The 15,022-nt window shown below is 42.6% G+C and overlaps 1 protein-coding gene across 1 annotated transcript; it reads right to left on the reverse strand.

The window, feature by feature from the left end:
* Nucleotides 1-512: 512 nt before the first annotated feature.
* Nucleotides 513-1,421, reverse strand: LOC149288215 (forkhead box protein L2-like). Its single transcript, XM_089492086.1, has one exon. The coding sequence runs from the start codon at nucleotides 1,419-1,421 to the stop codon at nucleotides 513-515; it is 909 nt and encodes a 302-aa protein (XP_089348212.1).
* Nucleotides 1,422-15,022: the final 13,601 nt, after the last annotated feature.

The following is a 15,022-nucleotide window of genomic DNA, read 5'->3' on the forward strand; positions in this document are numbered from 1 at the left end:
CATACTGGCTACATACAACCCGGTATTCACATACACGCTGTATACACACTCACATGTGCGATTTTACATACCACGTCTCACGTGTGCCACAACCTTGATATTATTTACAGTATATTTTCGTGGTGGATACATAAATACATAATATATGGCCGTCCAGCTGTCAAGGACTACCACTTATCTCATGCTTAACGAAGCAGCCTTGCGGCTTGGCTGAGGATGATTGGGGTTGTAGTGTGTGGCAGCTGGAGTACCAGGAGTCATATCTCGGATTCTCAGTGTGAGATCGCATCCAGATATTGATTTGCAAGGTGCTGTCCCAGCAGAAACCCGTGTAACACACGCATGGATACACTTACACTGGTGCGCAGAGGGTGCCAATGTTATCAGTCCCCTCAATGTCTTATAGCACCAAGTCTAAAAGTAATCCTGAACTACAGGGGCATCACGGGGTCCAGGCTCTCTCCTCGCGGTACATACGGTTTGATCCTTAGGATTCGGTCTAGGAGTCGTCCTCAGAGGTCTATCCTAGGGTGCAGGGCGCTGTGCTTGGTGTCGTGCTCCCAATAGGAACAGTGCATCATGGATAACTCTGAAGGCTGCCTGGCACAGGTAAACTGCACCCCGTTGGGGCTGGCTGTAGGTGGGGGCGCGGGACTGGCAGGGCTCAGCTGCTGGGGATGATGGGCATGAGGGTGGTGATGGTGGTGGCTCATGCCGTTGTAGGAGTTGACCATACTGGGCAAAGCCATGCTCTGGACCCTGGAATATGGGTTGTATGAGGGCGATGCGGACAGTCCCTTCACGTTCACCGGGCTGACATTGCCCCCAGACATCTGACACGACGTGTAGGACATGGGAGCGGGGGGCTGACCCAGCGACCACGAGTTGTTCATGAAAGTGGACTGCAGGTACTTAGGTGGGGAAAGGTAGCCGTAGGTGTCACTGCTAAAGAGGCTCTTCCCTGCTTGGAAATGGGTAGGAGGTGGCCTAAAAGGTCTCTTCATTCGTCTCCTTCTTCTGTAGTTGCCCTTCTCGAACATATCCTCGCAGGCTGGATCTAGGGTCCAGTAGTTGCCTTTCCTCTCTCCGCCGCCTTCCCGAGGCACCTTGATGAAGCACTCGTTGAGGCTCAGGTTGTGGCGAATGCTGTTTTGCCAGCCCTTCTTGTTCTTCTCGTAGAAGGGGAATTTGCTGATTATGTACTGGTATATAGCAGACAGCGTTAGCCGCTTTTCGGGGCTCTCCCTGATGGCCATAGCGATCAGGGCCACATAAGAGTAAGGGGGCTTTTGAGATGGGTCTGGCTTTTCCTGCCCCTTCTCTTGCCCAATGTCTTCCTTACTTCGGTCGATTTCTTTACTGCTGGAGTTGTGAGTCAATAAAGCCACAGAGCTTTCTTCAGGAGTTTGGTAAGTGGCCATGGTGGCACAGCTCTGTGTGAAGGAGCTGGCTAGATCAGAGTATTCGGTGGTTCCTGTGCCAGTTCTCATATGAGCATCAGATGGTCCATGAAGTATTCCTGACAGCCTGGAATCAGCTGTGGGCAGCTTTGGGCTTACCAAGCTGGAACTGGAGATCTTCTAAATCTGTCCTGTCCAGTCTGGGGTCCCTTCAGAGCAGCTTGGAGCAGAAGAATAGCAGAGAATGGTTCGGCTGAGGATCTGTTGAGCTTTTATTGGATGTGGTTGGAAGCCCCTGGAGCCAAGTTGGCCAGTCTGTAATTGAGGTTCCACTTGGAATAGATCTGTCCAGACTGTAAATCACCTGGGTTTGAGCAGTTGGGTCCTTACTGTGGAAGTGACCAGTCTAGTGCAGCTGAGCAGCTCCCAGGCAGCAGCTGGGTTCCTCTTGAAGCTTTCACTCCCCTCTCCAGTCTCCTCTCTCTGCAGGAGGCTGAGACCTGTGAGGATCCTTCCTCTCTTCTCATTGTATTAGTGCTCAGCCAAGTTCCGCTTCCGTCAGCAGCTCCCCCTCTAGCTGAGAGACCAGCCCGGGGAGGGAAGGGTTCACCTTCAAGTCACAGACACATCCAACCTGACAGCTTGAAGATCACACCTATCATCCAGGCACAACACAGCTTGGGGGCTCAAGGACCTGTCACCCATCTCACAAAACCATTGCTTGGTGATCCTCTAAATGGTCTCAAATTTAACCCTTCAGGGCCCAGAACATGAACTTTGTGATTTGTGAAAAGTGCATGAAGGATCCACAGTGAGAGATCAGCTTCCTCCCTCCTTCTATGGTATATAGAAGTTAAGGCGGTATGCCTTTGCCTTAACTTGCTTAGTCAGGATAGAAAATGTGTTTTCTTAACCTTAAAGGAGCTGCTTCTAACTCTCAGTGAACATGCTGGATCTGCCAGCGGAATCCAAAGCAAACAATTCTCTTTGTGCATTTCTAGTGTAAGGATCTGGAGCAGAACTGAGCCATTCTCTCTCCTTCTTCCTTTGAAAATAATTCGCTGAACAGAGATGAAACGGATTTGTTTTTGTTCTCACGTGTTAAAAACACTTACTTTGTTTCAACGTGAAATTTACTTAATAACAAGAAAAACGCCAGGCGACTTTTATACATTTACATCCGTATGGAGTAAAAATGAGGACACTCTTCAAAAGAATATAATGCATATGACACTAAATTGTTATAATTATTAATAAAGAACCCGCTTAATTTAATAGTTATTATTATCATCATACATTAAAATATGATTCATTTAATTGGCGAGTATTCCACACACGTCTGAAAATACCCCAGTTAATTTACTCTTTAAAAGCGACAATGAAATAGAATAGGGTTTTCTTATAAATTCAGTTCAATTATTTCATTAACTAAATTGCTAGATTATCACATCATAACAGTCACTTTATAATTTTATATATATATATTATATATATATATGTATATATATATATATATCTGTATATATATATATATATATATATATAAAATTAATTCACTCTTTAGCATAATTAACCATATTATTAAATGAGAGAGAGAGAGCGTAATTATTTCTCTCTTTATTATTATTATTATTATTATTAAATAATTCGTTGATTATTGATTAGTAGTACAGAACACCTTTGTTTATTGCTGGAAATGCTGGATTCATTGCAAACACCTCCAGCTTGCCTTAACAGGGTCAATACACTATGTGACAGAAAAAAGAAGCAAATCACCGTGAAGAGGACCGAGTGAGCCCCAGAGGCAGCGAGTGGCACAAAGTTTGGTGTAATTTCTAGGGGCTGGTAATCCGGCTGCAGTCTGTGGACCTGCCGATGAGCTGTTTGGAGGGTCTCTTTACATCAGACAGATCTTTTACATAAACATGTTTTACTTGGGTATCTTGACGCACGATAATGCCAAGTTTGTCATGCCAAGGGAGCCAACAGTCAGTTAATGCTTCTCCAATATATGCCACGTCTGTGCATTAGAAGAAAGGCACATACTAAATACAATGTTTCCAGTTAATTATCCCCAGAATTTTTACAATACTTTTTTAGCCTTCTTATAGAGTAATAGTGTATTATACACTATTATATTGTATAATGGATAAGGTAGAGAAATGGGAAATTTATATATATATGTATATATTTTATACATATGTATATGTATAAAAGTGTGTGTGCATGTGTGTCTATTTATGTATATATGTATAAATATATACATACATACACACACACACACACACACACACATATATATATATATATATATATATATATATATATATATATATATATATATATATATATATATATATATATATCCCAGTGTTGTGTCAGATGCCCCTCCTGGCTGGGGCAGGTGGATCCGCATTGCTGTGCGTCGGCACCTCTGGTGCATTCCTTTCTCGTGTTAACCGAGTGCCAGGGCTCGGCTCCCAGCAAAGGAGACTCCACAGCACCAGGTATTTATCAGCACTGGGGGCCGGGGAGGGGTTCACAGGAACAACATACCTAGAAAACAGGACTGGCCGATAAACCCCTGAAAGCACAGGTTACAAACTTACTATTAACATCAGCCACCAGATCTATTCTCACTGACATAGCAGCGACCGAACTTCATTAAATTGGTAAAATATGTCTCTCCCGATCAAATTTTTTAGCTTTATCCGGAAATCAAACACAACAGAGATAGACAAAAAATGTAATCCGACAAACAGATCCTGATGATCTAACATACATAAAAAAACCAAAAAAGGGAAACAGTCCGCGGACAGCGCTGTGCGGATATACCGAATAATTCACACATATTAGCAGCTCGGGTCACCTGCAGGGTTTACGTGGTCCAGTGGTTGTGTTTTTGTGCACGCGTGGAAATTCTCGTTAAATATTATTGTTTATTACACGACGGCAGCTTGCTTCATACAATATTACTAGTGTTTTGTAACAGCCATAATGTGTTATGTCTGTCTGTATATCCATCTAACCATCCATCCAGCCATCCATCTACCCATCTATCTATCTATCTATCTATCTATCTATCTATCTATCTATCTATCTATCTATCTATCTATCTACTAAGTAATGGGATATAATGTCTCCAATATACCATTATTTAATAACGAGATCCACTTTGTCCACGTTAACCGAATCCAGTCATAAATCGGTCTTGTTTTGTAAACACCCCGATTCTACACACATTAGCAGACTCTGCACAGATCGCTCTCTTCTATATACTGCTTTATATCACAGTAACCAGCCATATATTACGTCTTAACATATATTTAGAATATTCATTTTATTATTTTTACTAGTTTTATAAAATGTTATTATTAAATGTAACACGTGCATTATAGATTCATACTGTAATAAATGCTCCACAGGTTAAAATAATTTCAAATTAAATTTTAATGGCACAACATAATAATAACAATAATAATAACAATAATAATAATAATATCTCCACATATCATTTGCAATTAGCTACTGGGGCTAGTGATGATATATATCTATGTCATTAATCAGTTAGGGTTTTGCGTGTTTTCATACTCTGAGTGGGTGTCACGGGTCTGTGCCAAACTGGAGCAGATTATAAATCTAAAGAGGAAATTTCCGATTGAGCTGTAATGTCAGACCGTGGCGTGTACTGTTTAATATTGTTATTTAATCGGTCTGATAGAATTCACACAGCTGCAAACAAACTGTATCCCCCCAAATAGGATCTGCTGGGACCTCCAGCTGCAGACTGGGCCGGAAGGATAAAAATAAAGCGAGAGCAGAGATCTGCCACGGAGCGTGGGGTAAACCGGTGTATACACAAACAGCTGCTCCCATATGGCCGACGGCAGCCAGGGATCACTGGGCTACCGGGGGGCATGCGGCCGTATCATTAATAACGGGGGGGGAGGCGATCAACCACAAAGAGAACACCACAGAGTAGAGATCCACGGCGACCCACGGGATCTAGATCAACACAACAGCCCTGTCATTCAACACATGTAGGGATCGAATTTTCTGCAATGTAAAAATAAATGATTATTTGAATTTATATTATTCCAAACATGACATCAATCAAAATATATTAAAAACTATTTCACAACTAACACACAAATAAAGCATTAGTTACCCCTTTTGAGTGGCTTGTGTATTTATTTCCACCCATGTAACCTATCTGTATCCAGCCATCATACCGCTAAAGAATTAACACAGCGTTCCGCAGATCAATCAGATCCCTTAACGCGATCAGTAATCGTGTCTTCTAAGCACGATGTACGGACAACGACCGGAATTAGTAAGAACGGAAGGATTCATTGCGTTCGGTGCACCGTTATGAGATCGTGCCACGGGCAGAAACAGGCCATGTTGTCACGGGTTGTGCAGAGGGTTTACGGGTTCAATACTCCCAGTACTCCCAACCGGCACAGCTCTAAACAGACAAGTGATGATGAGGAGGGTTACATTGAGCATTGGCCGGACACAGAGGAATTCTAGGCATGTCAGCGGTATTTAGCCTAATCTCACCCAGGTGGGGGGATACAGAACTGTCACAATGTAACAGCAACATAACAGGGCAATTATCAGGAGTTTCCTAATACCCAGACAGCCATTTCTACCATGATATTTCCAGCAAATGCTAAAATATAACCTTCGGGAAGCACAAGTAATCTGGGACCTTTACACTCAGTAATTGTGATAAGCCTTTTATGGAGCTGATTTGTGTGACTTGTATGGGGTTCAGTGCCAATACATAGATGCCACTCTAAGGGGTGGGGGCTGCACAAACACGTGATATCATCACACTGGTGACTGATGGGTGACGTCAGATAATACGTTTTACACTCCACCAAGGTTAGATGGCTCTGATTAACAGTTAAATCATACAACACAGACAGTAACAGGCTTTGTGGGATCACTCAGTTTGTGCCCCACAGGAACCAATGACTTGTCAGGGACCTGGTGTGAGCTGGTACGGGTTTACTATCAGCCCACTCTTTCCACTAAGCAGAATAATTAAATCCTTTGATGAGTTTGTCCTGTAAAGTGCTTTAAGTTGGCCCTGCTATACATAGCTTCAAGCTCAGACCTTTTTGCAGTAGCCCAATGAGGTCTGTCCTGTTAGTAAAGTCAGCCAGATAAAACCTAAACTTAACTGCAAACGTGTGGTTTAGTGAATCCGCAAGGAAGGGCTTCGTCTTTGTGCAACCCTTATATTCGCCAAATAAACACAATTTAAAAAAGATGGCGGGGCAAACCCTCCCAACTAATGCAGATACAAGGTCCCATCATTAAAGAACATAATTTAATAAGGCACATGCAGAATATTTGATATTTATATCAATGTGATCACTATAAAGGTGCAAAAAGCAAAAGTTCCCCAAATTTTAAAAACTCCTTCCTTTCCTTATAAATCAGTTCAAACGGTTATATTGATAAATATGTTGCAATGTGGCTTGATAGCATAGCACTTCCTCCAATAGACTTGGGTTTTTGTGTAGGCTTCATTGAAACATTGTAACATTACCTAGATGGACGTTCTTTTATAACCCAAAGCTTTACATTACATCAAAGGGCTGTGGAAATTGAGAATTTAAAGGGCAGCACACTGGGTAGATATTCTGGGTTATACTTAAAATAAACACAATGAAAGTTCTAATTTGTTAAAGTATTAACCAGCCATCACAGCTGAAAAATGTGCCCCCAGGGACATGGTATAGAAATTTTAATCTGTCAAGCAATCTGTTGCTCATGCGGCATCATTTATAAATACTTTTTATCCTATCTGTTTTACAACTTGTTATGCCCACCTTATTCCTTATTTATAAAGCAGGTCATGTTGTTCTGTTTAAAAGGAACTATAGACATTTGCGACATACTGAAAAATCATAAGCACTGCATGTGTATGCAGGCAGATATGAGTTTGTAAGAGTGCTGTAAATAAAGCTTACACAGTTAAAGACAGAGAGATGAAAGCGCATTTAGACATCTTAGAAACTATCAATGAGCTCTGTGTACTGGGGGAGGACTGGCACCTTCTGGCAGAGAGGGCAGGTAAAGCCAAGTGCCCCCATTGGGCCCTTGTATCACACGCACTGGCTCAAATATTTACACACACATGCACACTCTCACACTTACAGAAACTTACACACTCACATTAACACACATATACATACTTACACTAACACATGCTTACAAACTCATAACACATACTTCCTCTCACACACTTACACATATATATTCATGCTCACACACAAACTGTTCTGCATACACATTTATGATACCACACACTTATAAATGCACACCCTAACATACATACATACACACAAGCATACTCAGCTTTCTTTCTGCATGTGAGCAGCCCCCCCTTTATTGGCCCGAGGAGGCAAGAATGCAGCAAGGTCACATAAACAACTGTACGCCGGTCCACAACTCTTCGTTCCAAGTAGCAGGAACACAGCAGATTCATGTAATATTGTCCCCCTTCCCGCTGGGCCAGCCAGCCCTTGATGTGTAGAGTCTTAGCATACATAAAACATTAATGAGTGTCATAGTGTACAGGACACACATACATATTTTGTGTTGACCAGGACATTCAAAGTGGTAGCCTGCAGAACTTCACAGAAAGGAGTAAGATGCGAAACGTATAGATATGCTGAAAATAATATCCAATATGGTCATTCTACCTCACAAACAAACTTATTAGGAAATCTGCTGATCCCAAGTTGTGTCACATTAAACCATTGGTGATACCTCACAAGTACCAAATTTGCAACTGGATAAAGCAGGCCCAAAACCAAGAGGTCATATGAGAGATAAAGTTAATAACAATGAGCTACCAAATAAGCTACCAATAAACATTCTAGTAACTAAAAGTATATATACATTTGCTGTCCCATTTTATTAAGCATTATACAGGGCCAGCCAAGCCCTTCATGCCGGATAAACTAACTTGTGTTGGCCCTTCATAAGGAATAGTAAGGTGACAGTTAAATACTCGCCTGTCAAATCTCCCTTTGGTGTATAAACCCCAAATAGGCAGGGGCAGCAGAGTAGGTAACTCTAGCCCATGGGAATTCCTGTGAACGATAGACATTTCCATTAAAGAAAGGACGGTCTTATTCACACTGGTCAATAGTACCAGGGGAAAGTCCAAAGGGTCATAATGATTCCAGAAGCAGCCAAAGGAAACCTGATACTTAATCCAGACAGGGAACCATATCCAGACAGAGTGCATGATCTTAACCTTGCTTCATTAAAAGTAAAAACATTCACAGATTTTTTAATAAATAAATCCCTGATGCCCTCTGTCTAGTCTCTCAGAGTAGCCTAGTTTCCAATATAATGGTGCCTCTGTACATATTCATACAATAGCAACACTAAATGTCACATTTATAACTCAATGAGCACCCATACATGCTCTGCATTGGTCCTCTACCATTATTTGCGATGCTCAGTCTGTGGTTAGAAGACTAGTGGTCTGCAGGAACTTGCAAAGTAGTACACAGGATAAAAGTGCGAAAAATAAAGGCAGGAGTTTTTAGGAAAGTAGAGGAAACACTTGTCTCTAAAGTAAGTGAATGCATAAACATTTCTGCTGTTCCATCATTTTTACAAGTGGCAAAAGCCCTCAAATGTACTGACAACGAGTAACAATATCAAATAAAGTACCCTCATGTCGATATGGATATATACGTTTTTATTCCTTACGCATTGTTACATAGGCTGCCACATTTGCATATGCTTTCTATTTTATACATAGTTTTGAATAGGGTGGGAATAGCAACTACCTCCTTGTGGATTAATCTCTCTGGCCTATGTAATTACTATCCTCTGCTACGCACAAAGTTATGTTTGAACACTCTTCAGTTTAGGCACTGGAGATTTTATTTTATTTATTTTAATAATTTTTGAAATATGTTAACGTCACTTCTGCTGATCTCATTAACCATAACTATAATTGTTATTTTCCTGCTTTTCTTTAACCAAAGGTGGTTACTTCTAATCAGTGGCGTCTCCAGCTTTCATATTTAGGGGGGGGCACATGGGGGGCCAGGAACCAAAGTATGGGGGCCAATTATAAAACGGTACATATACACTATATATATATATATATATATATATATATATACACACATATATACACACACACGTTAGGCAGTTATTTCTCATTCTTTAATATTAGCCCCTGCTGATGACAATATATAGAAATATTACACCCTGCTTCTGATATATATTAATATTAACCCCTGCTGCGGATATATATTGATATTAGCCCCTGCTGCGGATATATACTTATATTATACCCTGCTGCCGATATACATAAAAATTATACCCTGCTGCCGATATATATTAATATTTGACCCTGCTACCAGTATATATTAATATTAGCCCCTACTGCCAATATATATTATTAGTCCCTGCAGCCAATATATATATAAACTTAGCCCCTGCTGCCGATATATATATAAATACTAGACCCTGCTGCCAATATGAATATAAATACTAGACCCTGCTGCCAATTAATATTAATATTAGCCCTTGCTGCCAATATATGTTAATATCTCCCTCTCCCTCCCAAACTATCCTAACTACCCCCTCTCCCTCCCAATCTATCCTAACTACCCCCTCTCCCTCCCAATCTATCCTAACTACCCCCTCTCCCTCCCAATCTATCCTATCTACCCCCTCTCTCCCTCCCAATGTATCCCTATCTACCTCTTCTCACTTCCTATCTACCTCTTTTCACTCTCTAACCCCCTCCTAACTTTCTACCCTCCCCCCCCCTTTGAAGTTCACTTACCTTGGGCTTGTAGAAGTCCAGCGGCGGGATCGCGAGGTCTCTGTCTTCCTGGTTCTGCCGCAGTGTGCGCGGCTTCATTGCTGAGCGCCGGATATGACATCATATACCGGCGCTCGGCTTGAAATGCCGGCACTGCGACCAAGGCAGAGGCCTCGCGGTCGCGGAAAAGAGTGAGAGGCGCCGAACGGTCGCTGAGAACTTATTCCTCAGCGACCGCTCGGCGCCTCTCTCTCTCTCCTCCGGATCTATTAAAAAAAAAAAAAAAAAGACGGCGTTTCAATTGGGGGGGCACACCGGGGGGCACAGCATGATTTAGGGGGGGCCATGGCCCCCTCTGGCCCCCCCCTGCCGACGCCACTGCTTCTAATCGAGGGTAATCTACTGTGTTCCTTCATGTCCTCCGCACCTCTCCTCACAGCCGATGTCACTTTGTTCTTTTCACTTGTACTACAACTTGAGCCAAACCCCTAAACGTATTTTTATTGCAGTTAAATCCTCTCCTTTATCTATTGCATATTTACCCTTTTTATTTATGGCATCTCCATGTAAAGGTCTGCTGTGTTTATTATAGCATCTCTGCTGTTGTCTCCAAAAATGTATTGGTAAAGTACAGGTTTAAATGTATAAGAGGCAGGTAGAATTGCAGAGTAAATATGGTCCAGTTGTCTCTTAAGATCAGGGAGAACTCCTGGATGGTCTGAGTCACCACACAGCTGTCACACAGTTGCTTTAATATATCGATCAGGGGTCAGGGTTCCACACTGAGCATTTTGTCTAAGGGTTTAATTACCGTACCTCCAAGTGCTTTACATTCTATGGAAGGAGATCTTTGCAGAAATGGAAGTTATTTATAGAGGGTGATAAATATAAGATTTGTAAGATCTGCTGGATTAAAATAACATATAAATGGGAATTATTTTTCTTCTTTTATTTGTGCTATCAATAAAATGTGATGTCAGGCCATCAATTGGCTGGTATCAGATGGACATAGGCCTCTGGCTGCCCATTATGACACATCCAGGCTGCCAGCGCCTAATGAAGTTAAAGGGGCTGGCCTGCACACACCGCGCCGCCCAATGGCCGTGCCACAGCACTTTGTCCCACGTCTTAAAAGGGGCGGGAGAAAGAGCTGAGGCATGGCCATTGGGCGGTGCGGTGCATGCACACTGACCCCCGTTAACTTCATGAATGCGGGCCTCCACCCACTGGCCTCACCAGACGCCAGAAGTAGTGGTAAGTTGGGGGGGAGTGTTATATGGGGGCATAAGGCTTTTCTGGAGGCAGCATGGCATAAAGGGGGTTAAAAGGCATATCATGGGGCAGACTGGCATATAGGGGGTTAAAAGGCATATCATGGGGCAGAGTGGCATATAGGAGGGATAAGGCATATCAGGGAGGCAGAGTGGCATATAGAGGGTTAAAAGGCATTTCTGGGGGCAGAATGGCAAATAAAAGGAAATAAAAACAAACAAAAATATATTTCTCAATCACAGTTTTTATTAAATATGAAAAAATAGTTTACATGAATTAATAAAGAAATAAAAGTTTCTTACAAGAATATTGTGAAGAATAATGTGATCACTGTTTTGTTCCACTGAATAAAAAATAACTTTTTCATCTAAAAATGTTTGCTGTAGCAAATGTTTTGATTCCATTATGTCTAATGTATTTCATTTATTAGGGCCTTTTAACATTTTTGCTTTCTGGCATTTTAATATAAATAATGTGATAAAAAGAATGTTTTATAGTTATTTGTATGGCAAATAGTGTGACTCGGTATGTATAAGGGGTGCGTGTGGGTATAAGAGCTTGACCGCGAGATAAACTACATGGGGCTGGTCTCCAAATGTTTCCAGGGCTGCTTTTCAGTCCCAGTCCGGCCCTGCCAGCTACCCACCAAGGGGGTTTTCTTCTTTTTTTGGGGGGGGGGATTCGGAGGGGTGTCTAATACCGCCTCTCCGGCCGGGCAACAGCATCCGGGCTGTTGCTACCAGTTTAATGATGGACACTGCAGATGGGGAGCCTTCTTTCCTTGTAAACACGAGTATTCAGGATGTGGGGGGGGGGAGCACATCCCATCTCCCGCTGCTTCAAACACGTTAAAGGTGGAGACCGCTCTGACCTGGGGGCGAAGAGCGACGATGTCCACTGGCGATGTGACCGTCGCTAAACTGATATAAAAATCAGAAAGCTGCCAAAATATTGCTTACGCATGGGTTTTGGAAACCCGTTTGTGGATCGGCCCTTGCAGCATTGTGTTAAAAATTAACGTTTGGTTTTTCAATCTCCTGGGGTAGTTCAGGACAAGTTGGAGAAGGAGGTAGCACTGGGGTGGATGGCGGGACCGTTTCAGGCCCCCCACTGGTGAACTTGCGGGTTTACCCCCCAGGGGTGATTCCAAAACAGGACCAAGTAAAGTACAGACTGATCCATCATTTATCGTATCCCAAGGGGGAATCGTGAATGATGATATTGTGGCTGGGTTATGCAGGGTATCCTATGCTTCATTTGACGAAGCTATCAGGATGCTCAGGGTAGCAGGCCGTGGGGCACTCTTGGTAAAAACAGACATTGAGGCTATTGCCAGTGCACCCGGAATGCCACCATCTTCTGGGTTGCTATTTTGAAGGTGGTTTTTATGTTGATATGAGCCTCCCGATGGGGTGCTCTATATCATGTTTTTACTATGAGTATTTTAGCTCTTTGCTGGAATGGGTGGTGCGGGTGGAGGCTGAATTGTCCTCCATCCTCCACTACCTGGACGACTTCCATGTGGAATTTTGGGGTTCCCCTTGCATGCGACAAGACTGACGGTCCAACCACATGTCTCAGTTTTCTGGGAATAGAAATTGATTCCGTGGCCATGGAGTGTCGCTTGCCTGCTTGCCTGTACACTGATGCAGCCAGTTCAGTGGGTTTTGGCATGATTTTGGAGACACATTGGTGTGCGGACAAGTGGCCGGACACCTGGAGGGATGCTGGCTTAACTAGGAATCTGGCATTCCTGGAGCTATATCCCATTATAGTGGCAGTGGTGCTATGGGTGATTGGGTGAAGTTCTACTGCGATAACATGGCAGTGGTTCAGGCAATTAATAACAGCATCCTCTCCTCCGGTGGTCTGCCTTCTGCGTCACCTGGCACTACAGTGCTGACCCCATTATCAGCTTCCACGAGGCTATCGGGTCTTAGTTTTCTTTTTAAATTGTCTGGTTGGCGTGATGGCACAAAGGACTTTATTGTCCGGCAGGCCATGAACGGCTGGAGGAAGGTTAAGGAGTTGCTTGACCTCAGAAGACCCGTATCAGCTGAGCTCTTGTTCAGATTTTGAGGTTTGGTTGTTAGCTTTCTTTGGGGCTTTGCGCATTGGGGAGCTGGTCAGCGCGAGCAAACAAGTGCCAGGAGAAATTCTCAGCGAGGAACACAGAGAATTCTTTACGCTTTAAGAACTGACATTTTTGGTAAAGGGGCTTGGGTGCAGCTAGGTGCAAATGAGGCGTCAGCAGTTTGTCTGGTGGCAGCGGCAAGGGATTTTATGCGGGTGCACCCCGGGGGCCCAGGCCCTCTCTTGCTTTAAGAAAATGGGCAATTTTTGTCTCATTTTCAGTTTATTCGGGTCTTTAAAAAAGCCTTGAAGTTGTTGGGACTCCCTAGCCACTGGTATGGGGGTCACTCTATTAGGATTGGAGCAGCTACAGAGGCTTCCAGACTGGGCTTGTCAGAAGCACCTGTGCGGTGAATTGGACGGTGGCAATCTAGGCGGATAAATTTACCCCCCAAATGTGACCGTAAAGATTTCATGGAATTTGCTGGTTGGATCCGCTCTTGGTGCCAATGGATATGTTGATAATGTAGACTAGATTTTTTGTTATTGTGTCAGGCCTTGAGTCATCATTATTTCAGTAACCTAATGGTAAATACATTTATGATCTGGCATACCTACACACTATCAGTGGTCTACATGTAACAGTATAGGACTTAGGACTAAATGTTGATATACATAGGACAACAGCCGCTCCCTTGTTGCTCATGGTCCTTGATACCAGATGTAACACTCAGTCCTCTGTGTGAGTCTTCCTACACTTTGCGGGGTTTATTGTGAACAGTGAGGACCACATACAAATCTCAAACCAAACAGCGAGTGGGACTGAGAGGACCTCCCAAACTTCAGAAACCAGATCCGGTGCAGGCAGCTTCACATTGTCTGGATCAGTCATAAAAACAAACATTAAGCAGTTGCCTGACCTAGATGACCTCAGTGGAAATCTCTTTAGTTACCCCTACAGTTTCAAACACAAGGATATATTATTTAGGGTAAGATAAATGAACCAGGTAATGAATTTCTAGATTAGTCCTACAACAAGAGACTTAAAAAAATATGGAAAATCTGAGTAGAAAGAAAAAATATCATGATTGTGATTTTAAGGTGTCAACACATTGAGAGATTCTCCAATGGCTCAGAAAAACAAAAAATATTTTGACCCTCTCTTACTTGTATCTTACTTGGATCTTGAAAAATGTTTTTCTACTTTAACTTCTCCTTTACTCCGTGATATACAGACTTATATAAGTTTTTAAGAAGTCATAGAGAAAAGGCTTGTCTTACCAATAACCTACATCTTTCACCAAGCATTGTTTGGTTTGTCAGATTTTTGTTCAAGAAAGAAAAAAGGGAAACAAGCAGGAAAATGATTAGGGTACAATAAGAAGGAAAGGAAGCAAACAGAGGGATTAAAGAGATGTTGGAGAAGGAACGGTTAGCAAATGGAAATAGGAATGAATTA

This window comes from Sceloporus occidentalis, unplaced genomic scaffold, assembly GCF_023333645.1.
Source record: "Sceloporus occidentalis isolate IW3139 unplaced genomic scaffold, rSceOcc1.0.p SCAF_53, whole genome shotgun sequence".
NCBI classification, from domain to species: Eukaryota; Metazoa; Chordata; class Lepidosauria; order Squamata; family Phrynosomatidae; genus Sceloporus; species Sceloporus occidentalis.